General features: G+C 35.2%; 1 protein-coding gene across 5 annotated transcripts; it reads right to left on the bottom strand.

The window, feature by feature from the left end:
* Positions 1 to 9,572: 9,572 nt before the first annotated feature.
* LOC133868348 (F-box/kelch-repeat protein SKIP11-like) lies at positions 9,573 to 12,560 on the bottom strand. 5 transcript variants are annotated; one of them, XM_062305226.1, is made up of 3 exons: positions 12,251 to 12,560; positions 11,768 to 11,927; positions 9,573 to 11,629 (listed from the first exon to the last, which is right to left on the bottom strand). In XM_062305226.1, exon 3 carries the CDS (start codon positions 11,449 to 11,451, stop codon positions 10,138 to 10,140), a length of 1,314 nt encoding a protein of 437 aa, XP_062161210.1. In that variant the 5' UTR covers positions 11,452 to 11,629; positions 11,768 to 11,927; positions 12,251 to 12,560; the 3' UTR covers positions 9,573 to 10,137. The 5 variants fall into 5 exon arrangements, with proteins under 5 accessions (XP_062161210.1, XP_062161205.1, XP_062161228.1 ...); XM_062305221.1 differs by lacking the exon at positions 11,768 to 11,927; XM_062305244.1 differs by lacking the exon at positions 11,768 to 11,927 and having other exon boundaries at positions 9,573 to 11,521.
* Between the last annotated feature and the right edge of the window lie 1,382 nt (positions 12,561 to 13,942).

The following is a 13,942-nucleotide window of genomic DNA, read 5'->3' as shown; positions in this document are numbered from 1 at the left end:
TGTTTTGTAGGAGAATTAAAGACTTTACAAAAGTTTGCGTCACTGTACCGAAAACGGTCTCAACAATACAAATCTATTTTTGTTTTTTTCTTCAAAAGTTCTACATCTCCCATATCATTTGATTATATAATGTCTAGGCAAATAAGGGTTCAATAGTAGTTACTTTGTTCATAATTATTGCTTAAGGTTGCTAAGCACTCACTAATCGTATCTTTCAAGATCTTAAAAGGCCACACCAACAAAGAAAAGCATAAAAGGTGTTACTTATGCGTAAATGCATTGCTTTTTGTTCCATAACAAATTCTATTTATGGAATACACGAAGAAGGAAATGATGAATCAACTAGTTCTCGTATATATCACTAAATTATTTCCAATGTGGAGGGTTCAAATTTAAAGTAAAATAAAGTTCTCAAAAAGCTAAATCTGGGATAATCTTCTTTAGTACGGATATTATATAATAAATATATAATTAAAGTGTCGTTAATGGAAGAATTGGGCATGTAATTTTATTTCACACTTGTTTTTTTATAATGTTTTTGTTCTGATAGTCTTGAGGGAGACAGTTAAAAGAAACCGAATCTATTTAAAAATAATTCTAATGACATGTTCAATTAGTGCAAGTGGCCATCATAGGCATTATCCGAGCATCAAAAGGAATTTCAATCCATTATCCACCACTAAAGATTTGGCTGGCAGTGCACTTTATGCCGGCTAATGGGCCACCTGCTCCATCCTTTAATTAGAGCTCCTAATTTTTGGCACACCTCGTGAAATTAACACGAACTTAATATAAAATTAAGAAATTAAATTGATAGATTTGACCCATTTAATAATGTCGGTTGGATTAAGGTTAACATATATATTCTTAAATTAGCGAGTTATAATTGAGGGGTCTGACCCGTGTAATTAAGCGGATCAAATTAGAGTTAATTTATATAATATTATACTTATGTCTCCACACAATCCAAACACGGCACGGCACACAAACACATGTTGCCACCCCTAACTTTAATGGTCTAAAAAGACTATAGTCCTAGAAACCATGTGGCATATTAGGATCAATATAGACATGAGAATTAATTTAAGGAAAACCAAAGACTGAGATCTGGGATTTTTTATTTTTTATTTTTTAAAAATGACTGAGATCTGGGATTGATAATAAAAAAACGTTAATTTGCTTCGCATATTTGGTATAACGGAGTGGAGAACACGTATAAAACCTATTCCTTTGCTATGAGCATTGGTCAAGGCTCAGATTATAGGGGCATAAGAACAAATTACTTTGTATAAGAACAAATTGATTAAGTATGAGGGTCTGATTGGTAGGAGATAAAAGGGGACATTATCTATTTTCAGTTGGTATATGAGTGTTAATTTAATGACTACTTTACATTAATTTAGTTTCAAATTCGTAGTGGGATACATAGACATAATAATAGTCAGTGGTGCATGTTGCTTCAACTGGGTCTAACATGACTTCCATATTATTCAAAGTAAATAAAATAAATATCAAAACGCAACTTCCTCAAAGTATGCAAAAAGTTTCATCCCATTATTTCTATCAAAAACATATTTTGTCATATTTATTCTCATCATGTTTGTTAATGATTTTTTAGGTTGTCTTTTGGAATGATGTTGTATAATCAACACGTATCTATCTTTCGACTTTCATCCACTAAAAGCTTATGTGGCGTTGGCGTTGGCGTTGGCGTTGGCGTTGACGTTGCCTTCCCAACCAAAAAACCTATTTCTGTCCATCAAATACTATGGAGGATCATGCCACATCAGTTTTTGTGAAAAGAATGTAGATATTTGTTCAGTATTAAATTAATATAAGAGTACAGGTTAAGAATTCAAACCTTGACTTTTTCATTTACGTTTCATTCTTATCAGTCGAAGCTTTTGGGATAAGCCTGTTTTTTTATTTTCTGTTATTAAATCAAATGCATTAACAAACTGCCCATAAACGTTAGGCTACTAGCCTGGTGTAAATCCAACTGGGCCAATAATATTAGCAGGCCGGGTTGGCCCATGAAGGCAAGTGCACTAACATCAGTAAAGGTTCACCTGCAGGGAATAACAGCTCAGCCACGTGTTATATCCCTAGAGCCCTCCTCATTACTGGAATTGAAAGGCGCGAGACAACATTTTATAAAAGGGGAGTGATAGATCAATTAAGATGTAATTCTGTTAATTAAGAAAAAAAGAAAAAAGAAAAGAAAAAGAAAGAAAGATTTACATCCGTTTTATTAAAAAAGTTTGTAATATGGGCATAGAGAGAAAGTCATATGAATAATGTTAATTGATGTAGATAGAAAATAAGCTTAAGACTCAATGTTCAACACCCGATCAAATTAAAGGTTTTCTCTCATAAAAACTCATAAAGCCCAAAAAATGACTAGGAAGTCTAAAATAAAAAGATTTATTCCTCTCAAAAGCTGATTTACATGTCCGCTCCCAAAAGAATTATTTACATCCCATTTTTTCTCATTGACACAAAAAATCCTAACTTGATATTCAGAGAGATCTATTTGGACGCAAGTCGACTCTTGCCCCGCCATTCTATCTATCTTCTTGTACTTGGGTCGAGTCATTCTTCACTCCTATTATAAGGGAGACCTGTCTTTGCATATTGATCCTTCGTTAGTTTCACTTATGGGGCGAAGCTGAGCACTTGGGGCATAAGGGCTTGTGGTGATTATTAACAAGCTCTTTCAGCTCATGTCTTTTCACCTTCCGTCGCATGAGCTTTTGAGTGCCTGGTCCGAATCTAAATGATTATTTTATTATTATTATTTTATGTATGTATGTCTTGTGTCTTTCAATTCAATGATCTTTAATTCTTTATTTTTCAGAAAACCCATCACCTAGTCTGGCCGTGTGAAATCTAATACCATTATTACTTTTTACAGTTTATTGCACAAATGATCAGTTTGGCTATGGACCTCATCCAATCTACATTATATATATACATATATATATATGAACCTCATCCAAAATTATTCTGCGAGAGCAAAGAAGAAGGGCTCTCGATGATTTTGATATGCAGTGCAACAATAGGAATCTTAATCCATTTGATTTTCTTTTTTTCCTGCCCAAGTGTTAGACACATCACCTCTGTGACTCTGGGACAGCCAAAATTTTTCATTTTGTGGAACCAAATTATTAATAAGGGTCAAATATGATTTTTAAGCCTAAAATATATACATATAGTTAGCTTAATAATTATTTTCAAGAAAAAAAAAAAATTTGAAAAACCAAAGGAGGCTATGATCGTGGCCAAATTGAAAAATTGAAGAAATTGAGTTGAATTGTTGCCTAAATTGAAAAATCGTCCGAACTTCAGGATTTTAGAAGTGGCATCAAAGCTTCAGCAACTCAGAAGTGTGTTTTCTTTAGGACAATATGTGTTTCCCTCATTGCTTGATACCAATAAATTATTTATGTGTCTCTAACTTGCTAAATCTAGTCCAAAAATGCAACTAATTTAAATATAAAATATAAATTACGGAGAGAAAAGCGGAAGCAAGAATTAATGATAAAATATAAAATATTGAGAGAAAAGAGAAAGCTAGAAAGAAAAGAGAATACACGATTTAAGGAAAATAAATTCCATGGTGATGACCAGATTCTAACATGATTACATGATCTGATTCTGATTTGATAAGGAGACCATACTAATTGAGCATTAAAACCTATGAGGATTTTTTTTTTTTTTTTTTTTTTTAAACAAAGTAAACCTTCTTCATTGAATCGAAAAGCCTTAGGACAAGGACAATAGCAAGAGGTTCAAGAACCCCATACCTTAAGCCAAATAAATCTGACTTGTATAGCAACCTAAATAATACATAATCATTACGGGACAAACAATGAGCTACTATTTACAATAAAACACACTCAACAAATTAAAAATGGTAGATTTAGGACTTAAGCCAACAAATGGTCCAATAACATTTAAGCATCACAGAGGCAAACTGTGAACACAATAGAAAAAAACATAAACACCCTAAAACAGAAGCCAACATCGAGATTGGCGTTAGGTGGCGCCGTCGCCGACAACGGCGTGTGTAGACCATGCGCTGCCATCAAAGACCTCATCTGCAGCAGAAACTCGCCGGAAGACCTCGGAACCACCAAAAAACCCCCAACCACACTCTGGAAGACAAGCTGTGACTCACACGCGCCAGTCTAAAGAGAGACTCTCCTAGCGCGTGTAGGCCATGCGCCTAGCGTGAAGAACCAACACGGCCGTGGCTGGAGGCTGCTGGACCGAAAGAAACCAACGACTACCGTAGAGAGGCACGTGTCTTGAAAAAACCAGCGTTCTAAAATAATAGAACCTTATGATTTATAATATAATCATTATGTGATCGTAGCCAACAATCATAGGGATATTTCTGGATGGGATTTTAGTAAATGATCAAAATCTTTTATTTTTTTTTATTTTTTTATTTTTTTTGGTGGTCCTTGTTTGTCATGCACTCCGAAACGAGATGATAAATACTTTTATAGGCCAATGGGCCAAGGTCCTCCTTTTATCGGATAGTGGCACCAATGACCCATCAAAATAAAGACATGAAGACATAAAGACATCATTGTTTTTTTCATTTTCTCACGAGCCAAGCAAATGGGCTGGGTTCCAGCAAAACCATTTTGAAGAGAATTAACTAAGCCCAGGCCTTTACCAAGCTGGTAGGCGTCCTCAGTTTTATGCGAAGAGTTCAATCTGGTAACTGTAGCCCATCTCATGCAAGGGCTTCTTACCTAGTCCCTATTCAACAGTAAGACCAAGTTTCCTTTTTTTTTTTTCTTTTTTTTTTTTTCTTTTTGGTAATAGAACCGAGTATTGAATATTTAAAGCACGGTTCGTTTAATTTTTTTTTCGAATACGAGTTAAGTTTGAGCTTATCACCGAACTAGATAATCTGTTCAAGTTCTGCTCATTTATTTTTCAAACAAACTCGAACTTGTGCACGAGCTACTCAATTAATTTACTCATTCCATTTATAAATAAATGTCTTGATTGTTTAATTTTTTTTAAATGATTAATACTAATTATTAGTTATTTAATTATGGTTAAGATTTATTGTTTGAGTAATTAAAGAAATTAACTCAAATCTTAAATAATCAAAAACTTAAATTTATATGTTTATATTATATTATATATGTTCATTCATTTACACACATATATACATACACAACCTTACTCATATACACACAAAATCACTTATATTTATATTCAGACTCCTAATTACAATAATTCAAGTTCTATCTATTACATTACAAAGAACACTCATTTTTCTTTTAAAAAAAATACTTAACATATTCTCATTACAAAGTTAAAAATAATAAAATTAAAGTTATACAAACCTATCTATACAAGTCGAGCCGAACTTATTTGAGTTGAGCCTAAATTTATAAGAGCATAAATTTTTTGTTCAAGCTATTTTTCGTTTAATAAATGAACTGATCTTGAGCTGAGTCTGAGCATGTTCACGAATAGCTTTGCTCGCTTATAAGAATAAGTGGAGGAGAAGGCCATCCTGTGTGGCCACTTACTAGAATTAAAGCTCAGAAGCAATTCTATAAGCTCACCTATGTAACTACAATTGAAATGGATGTAAAATATACAGAATTTGGAGAATTCATGAATTGTAAAGAAGAGTCGTCCTCTGCAACCTTTTGGTCCTTGAAATAATCACATGATCAACACATTTATAAATTATAATAAAATATGAATGACCTAAGGATATATTAATAATAGAGTAATGTTATTCTTCATACCGAATGGCGTGATATGTTTTAAGTGACTTTTCTTTTTAAGTAACTAACGTCAGCTGATGTAAAGAATAGCGTTACTCATTACTAATATTGTACCCTTTGGTCAGGCCACCTACAAATTCAAGAAGTTTTGCTTTTATTGCTTGGCAGCGACGGGGAACGATGAGACTGGCCACAGATTTTGTGCTTGTTGAATTACTTAATACCATGTCAACCATAGAGCTATTCACAATGTTTCTCTACTTTAACTCTAAAAAATTATTTTTGTTGATTTAACCAGTCGCATTTTAAAGCTATTAAATAACAAACTCTCTAAATATTTCTCTACTTTAAATAATACTATTTTTTATTGATAAAGTTAACTACTAAAAGTATTTGATGCTTTAAATTCATACTAAAGCATTCAATGCAAAAAATAATATATATATATATATAAAAGTTGACATTTACTTTTTGACTCTTTAAATTTAGAGAGAGAATCTGACATATGTTAAACTTATTTTTTGATAGATAGTTTGTTAAATGATATTTTTTGTGTGTTTTGTTAAAAATTTAGAGAAAACCCAAATTTAAAGAGCACATTGAGAGTGCTCAAGCAGCCTAATGCAAGGCAATATGACCTAGAAGGTGAACCAGCAAAGTGAGTCGCTTTATTGCCCACTAGCCTTCTAAGAAGTACCAGGAATATTAAGCAAAGATAAATGATCTTTGCACAACATATGATTGGTCCTACCAATATGAATGGTTGTGTAAATGTTGTGCATCAATCACTCATCTTTTAAGCAAAAATTGCCTAAGCTTGGAAGCCCATAAATACAAATAGAAATGTTATACATACAATAAAGTCCACGCTCTTGACATGGCACTAAAGATTACTATTAGATTTTGAACGGTGATTTTTAGTGTCACATCAAGAAATGTGTACTTAAGAGTAGCATTTCCCAAATACAAAACCTAAGAAGTCTAAAGCAAGACAACCAGAATGACCCGCATGACCTAAATCAAGTTTACACTTATGCTTTGTTTGTTTCGGCGTAAAGTGGTTTCTGAAAAATGATTTCGGCATTTTTCAGTGTTTGGTGGGGGCGAAAATAATAGTCAACCGAAAAATGATTTCAGAAAATGATTTACGCTTTTTAAAAGCGTAAATAATTTTTTCCAGGCGGCAGACATATTCTACTATCTTTTAAACGACATAGTCGACCTTCGCGTTCAAGCAATCAACCACCACTGGAATCTGGTTGGTACTGGAATTCGACAACTTCCTGTCACTGTTGCCAGATTTCGGCCACCTTCGCCAGAATCTTATCAGCCAAGATTCCGGTGACCAGAATGGTCGGATTCCGGCCAGTAGATCCGACACCAGTGACGAGATTTGTCATTGACCAGTATGATTCCGACCACTTTATATATTATATATTTATATGTTGTGAATAAAAATTAATTTTTATAAGTTAATATATTTAAATGAAAATATAAATATATTTTCATTTAAAATTCAGACATGGTTAGTGTTTTCGTACACGCCAAACACTAAAAAATGTTTTCGACAAAAAACATTTTCATGAAAAATGAATTATCTGAAACCATTTTACTACAAAACTCATTTAACGTTGAAACAAATGGAACATTAAACAAGGGCCATAGATTGCCTAATCCAATGCAATTGGGAGAGCCTATAAGTATTTATATAATAAAGAGAAACTAAGAACAAATCTCAAATTTACTCAAAAAAAAAAAAAAAAAAAAAGAAAGAAAGAAAGAAAGAAAGAAATATAAAGGAAAAAAAAAAAAAAAAAGAGACACCTGATGTGTTGAAAGAAGCCCCTCCAGGCAAGTTGCTCTGAAGTTTCAGGAAGTTATACACAAAATTTATCCTTTATAAGAGAAAAAGAATTTGCCAACTGTAACTGTTCCAATTCCCATTCTCATCCTATTAATGCCTTTACTATCATGCTGGGACAGTGGGACAACAACATATTTCTTTAACAAACTCGTATATAAAGGAAAATCATGCTTGCCTCCCAAAAAGAACACCAAGGAGAGAAGAGCAACCAAAGATAGCATGCAGTACCGAGATTACGTAAAATACAGCAACAACCATGTTATATCATCCTCACAGACAAAACGACAAGCAACAACATAATTCTATAGGAATATTGCTGAAACAAGTGGATCATATTTTCTTAAGCATAAAGAGTAATACAAGAGAGTACTAATACAGTAGCGAGTTAGCGAAGGATCGCGATAGGGTATTTTAAAATTTTTCATATATGTCAGTACAATAAAGTTTTGATATAAATATATTATGTCGTTACCCTAAATCATTATTGAATATAGTCGCACTTTTTTAAATATAGGTACATTTTCGAATCACGTAAATCTGTGTCTTGATTTTTTTTTTCTCTTTCTTCCATTTCATATTATTTATCATTGTTGCGCACGGTAACAACATTTGCTAATTACCTTTGTACATTAAGAGAGATCAAAGCTCTTTATGTTCTGTGGCCAAATAACCATGTTAAATCCAGACATGATTAGGTTATATATATATATATTATCCAATAACACAAATTCTGAGTCCCTGATATATATATATATATATATATTTTTTCCATTGACCCCCCAATAGTACATAGTACAGACACGATTGCTATTTCGCTTGTTCAACCCATAAAGGTTACATAGGCGTCAACAATTTAATAAAATCACCCTGTTGAACTTCTGATTCCTCCTTTTTATATAAAATCCATTTTCTTTCTCAAGGACATGGAATTCATAGTAACAAGTTAATACAAGTACTATGTACTGTTTTTCTTGGTGCATCATATGAAAACTTATATATGGTTGGTTTGTTTAAGGGCATTTATTACGGTTCGTACTTCACAAATGACATTTATGAAAGAACATGTATTAGACCTATGACTGTGCAAGCGGGCCGTTATTAATCGCAATTAATTGCTATCAATGTAACTGCATGTAAATATGGCTAGCGGTTTTAAATAATCCCATTCACATACTGTTATATAACAAATCTATCAAAACGACTTTATTTTGGTGTAGCGTTCCATCTTTAGTTTAGGGTTTCATCTAAAACACTAAAACTTCAAAAATAAAAAAATAAATCGTTTAAAATATGTCTTAAAAGCAAAAGCCCAAATAAAGCACAAAACACTAAATAGGCCCATTACTTGATAGGCGGTTAGCAGAGCAATTTTGCCTTCAATAATTGCATGCCTAGGCGGATGGATATGGTTACCTAAAAGTGATAACTGCGTAATACGGTTGCATCCGCATGTACATTCTTAAATTTTGACCCAAGAATATGGCACGAATTTATTTTAGAACACCTGCTAACGAAATAGGATTTCATACTATAATATTAATTGTCCACCATCATTGTCAAGCAGTTCCTAATTCTAACAGTGCATCTCCCTATAAGCAAAGAGATATTAGTATTATTAATTTTACACTACGCTGAATATGAAGATCTACAGAAATTTACATGGGCCACCCAAAAAGCTATATACACAAATTATTATTATTTTTTTTTCCTAAAAACACAAATATTGGGAAATAATATACGAGAATAAGATCAAATCTACTTGTAGATCGACATCTTACTTGATCAAATCAGAAATAAAAATCTCATGCTTTTTGGAAGGGGAAAAAAAAAAAAAAAAAACCCCATGGTATTTAAGAAGAAACGATAATTGAAAAAAAAAAAAACGATCAATGACAAAGGCCGCATGAGTCATTATGATACACAAAAAATTAAAAAGAGAAAGCTGAAATAAATAGCCCATTGATTGCAACGATAATTTGGAACAGTACATATGCCACGTCCAAGATAACAATCTTTGAGAACTTATTTGCTACAGTGGAGACAATATCAAGAAAACCCATATAACTAGTTGTGTGTTTCTTTAAAAAGCTTGAGCAAACACTGGAGACAACCTACCAATGTGTTGGTACTTGAAAGTTCAAATTATTGAATCTATTCCTGTGCTACATGACGCCAACCTTCTGAGATTTCTCATGTCACTAAAAATGGGGGGAAGATATAAATTCAATGGAGGAAAACATAAATAAAAGTTTAAAAATGAAAAAAAAAAATTGAAAACTCAAGACCTCCTTCCAAGGAAACATTCTATTGAATCATGAGTAAAATCTGAAATTCTTCCCCGTCTCTCTCACCGAAAAAGTGAAAAGATCTGAAAAATAAAGAAGGGGGGAAGAAAATTACCAATTAGCGGGACTCCTGTGTCGAAGAAAGACAAATCAATCTTGTACATATCACTGTGAGCAAAGGCACCATCACAGTAAACATGGCACCGCAAAAAATCCCATCCCTTCAGCAACCCATCACAGCACAGTTATAGACGAAGTTACCCGATAACTTTCTCGCAAGCAAGTTCCACTGCGGAGGGCCTTCACTCGGAACCCATGAGTTGAGCTCAATAAAACCTTCACCCAAAGCCCTAGGTCCACCAATCACTATGAGCATGTCTCCACAAGCCCTAAAAGCTAGACCCCAACCATTCATCGAGACCGCCCGTTCAGGCAATCCCCCCACAGTAATCCACTCTTGCATTTCCTTGTCATACTTCCTCACCACCATGTCTGCATAATCCGCCGCATACAATTCATTAGCCACCACTGCAACCAGAGGCGGAGCCTCTGTAGTGGCAGGCATCTCATTCTCCCTGGCCGCACCACTCCGTCCAGGAGACATGTTAGGAATTTCTCTCCAAGTCCTAGTCTCCAAATTGTACTCCTCTCCGCACATAAGAACCTTCGAATCGGGCCCTCCGATTCCACCAATCACGTAAAATTTGCGGTCCATGAACACCCCCGAGCACATCTTCCTTGGCTTATTCATGCTCGGGAGTGTCTCCCAAGTTTGAGTCTCAGAATTATATAGCTCCGCGGAGCTCAAGATCTCCCCCTGTGAATCACACCCACCAGCTAGAATCGCAATCTCCCCAAGGCTGGCAGACCCAAACAAGCATCTGGGTGCGTTCATTCTCATCCCGGAGGACCACGAGTTCGTCAGAAGACTATATCTATAGATGACATGGGAGGTCACATCTTTACCAAAGACAAGAAGCTCAGTGCCCACAGCCAAGGACTCCTTATCCGAACACATGAAGCACTCGTTCGAGGTCATTCTCGGCAAAAGCATCCACCGGTGACGAATCGGATCGAACGCCTCCCATTCAAGGAGGTTGCACAAGAAGTAAATCCAGTGCTCGATCACACCGTTCTTCCGCCGCAGCTGGTACAGCTCGCCGCTCCGAATCAAGGACCTGAAGCTCCGGTTCAACGAGGCAATCGCACCGTAATCGGACCTCGAGCAGTTCATGAGGCAGCTGATGGAGTTGTCTCTGCCAATAGGATTGATAAGGGAATCCGTATTCGAATCCGTATTTGAATCCGTCTCCGACTCCGAATCCGAAGAATCCCCTCCTCCTCCACCACCACGCTCATCAGATTGCTCATGCTCCAACGACCTACACAGCCTCCTCTGTTGACATTCGCGTTCGTCCTCACCGTCGATTTCCAATGGGCGCTTCCCGTTGGTGATATCGGGCCGGTAAGGCATGTAAGACCACTTGGCTCCTGCACTCGAAAACGCCCTCGAGACCAGGCACCGCCCCTCAAACATTTCTTAGCTGATTTAAACCAAAGCTGGCAAATTCACAAAACCCCCATTCCGATCCCACGCCTTGTTGTTCCTTCGTCAATAAGAAACAAATTCAACGCCCAAAAAGACAATGTTTATCGACAATCTGAGCTCCGAAGTCCCCAAAAAAAAAACTCGGTCCAATAATACTGAACCAAACCTATTCAGAGAGAATGAATGGAATTTTATTCAAAAAGGAAAAACCATTTTAACTTCTCGAAAATAAATGTAAACCTTTTTTTTTTAAAAAAAAAAACACCTTGAATTCAATAGAAACTAAAAGGCTTTCGTTATATACCAAAGGTTCACTGATGTGAAATTGTGAATCCGATGTACTAATGGTCAATATCTTTGTTTCGGAACCAAGATTTTTGTCAAAAAAACACAAAACGGTAAGAGTTCCAACTGAAAATAAGAGTTCGCCCACGAAAAAGAGCTCCAGAACGAAAATGAGATCCCTGAATTCGAATAGAAAAGAGGAAAAATTATGTTGCTTTCCCTGATTCAAAACCAGTAATTCGAAGTAACAGAAATGATCAGAATCAGAGCTTAATTAAGACGTTCAATTTGTAAAAGAAAAACCAAATTAGATCCGTATGTGTATGGTTTGGTGTTAATGATTAAAACAAACATCTACATCATTCTCTCGTCTATGAAAAGCATGAGAAAATCAAGAAAGAAAAAAAAAAGAAATAAAAAAAGAAATAAAAGAAAAGAAAAGAAAGAGAGAGAGAGAGAGAGAGAGAGAGAGAGAGAGGGAATGATAATGCAAGGGACTTACGGAGTGGATAAGAAGAAAAAGGACTTGATAGGAATTTTGAAATTTAAGACATAGACATACACTGTCTCTCTTTTTCTTGAGCTGTTTCAGTGCTGCGCATTCTTATTCTCTCTCTCTCTCTCTCTCTCTCTCTCTCCGTTTCAGTATTTCGTCGTCCTTTGGATTCTCTGCGGCTCTGCAAATCAGATGGGAGCTTTGTTTTCTGGCGTCGGAGTTTATCTCCCTCTCTCTCGCTCGCTAACTCTCATTCTTTTAGTTTTTATAATTATTATATTTTTCTTGGCTATGATTTTTAATCTTTCACTCATGTGTGTTTTTGCCCTTTTCGGATCTTGTTTAATAGAGGAGGTGGAGAGGTGGAGGTGGGTGGCGGGCCCCGCGTAAAGGGCTGAGGAGGTTCGTGGAGGTCGCCGTTACCGTAACCGGTAACCGGGAATGGCCGGTTTCAACACGTGTTTAACTGGGGGAAGAATTGGAGGGGAGCTGTCCCTCTCTGAGAACGAGACCTGAGAGACCGGGAGATGACTCCGTTACCGCTACGTCTTTGCTGATCTGTACGATTATTCCAATCCCTTAGCCGGTCAACCTCTCTACTCGGCTTTCTCGTCGAGGACGGATCGGGTGTTACGCGGGGACTGGGAATAAGTCACGCCCGTTCTCTTTTGGTGGGCCACGTGGTAGGATTGAGTCATAAAAGGCCGTCGTGATTATCCATAATTGACTGGTCAAACAAATATTATCATTCAATTACTGTTATTATTACTATTAACCTTTAAAAGTAACGCATGCTCAGCCAAAATATTACCTGGATATTTAAGCATTTAATGGTTGTTATAACTTGTAACGTCCAACGAATGAATGACATTTGTTTTTTGTTTTGATGAAAACGACAGAGATAATAACGGACGGGCGGAAATTAATGACTTCGATGCTGTGTTAACAGCCAATATCCCGTAAATGCGTGAATACATTGAATAGTTCCTTCTTTTCTTTTATTTATGAGGGAATACACTGAATAGTTCAATAGAGATATATAAGGATCAAGATCCCTCAAATTCTTTGTCCGAATTCTATCGGCAGATTGTTGTGAGTAAGCATTTATGAAATTCATCTGACCGGATAAGCAGTTGGGCAGCCCAACTTTTATTTGGTCAGGTGAATGTAAAATTTATAAAGAAGAATTTTTAAGTTATGTGTTTTAATAACGGCCATTTCTATCTGAAGAAATATTTTTAGGCTTTTTTCGTTTTTGTTTATTTGTAATATGATCGAGATTTTTTGTAATTTTTATTCTATATTATCAGGAAAAAAAATAAAATTAAATATGTTTGGTGTCATTTTTTTTTAGTAATTCTAAATGTCATACTCATGTCTATCTTGTGTCATTATTATCTAATAATGATGTGGCAATTAAAATTACAAATTTGATCATAATTCAATAATTATCATCACACAATGATGATTTTAAAAGTCACATCATTCATGTCAAAAAAAAAAACATCATTATTAGAATGACACAAAAGTGACATGAGTATGACATATAGAATTACTCAATTTTTTTGCACATCTTTTTTGTAAATTCAGCATTAAATTTGTGGAACTCACATGTAATCCTACAGATTCAATGGTAGATTTGCACATCTCATAAGTAAGAGAATGAAATCAAATATTTTTCTTTTTTAAAATTTTACT

This window comes from Alnus glutinosa, chromosome 1, assembly GCF_958979055.1.
Source record: "Alnus glutinosa chromosome 1, dhAlnGlut1.1, whole genome shotgun sequence".
In the NCBI taxonomy this organism is placed as follows: domain Eukaryota; kingdom Viridiplantae; phylum Streptophyta; class Magnoliopsida; order Fagales; family Betulaceae; genus Alnus; species Alnus glutinosa.
Note: the sequence above shows the minus strand (reverse complement) of the source record. Positions and strands in the feature narration are given on the sequence as shown.

Excerpts from the sequence above, each read along its gene's own strand:
- LOC133868348 (XM_062305226.1), bottom strand. The coding sequence starts at position 11,451 with ATGTTTGAGGGGCGGTGCCTGGTCTCGAGGGCGTTTTCGAGTGCAGGA.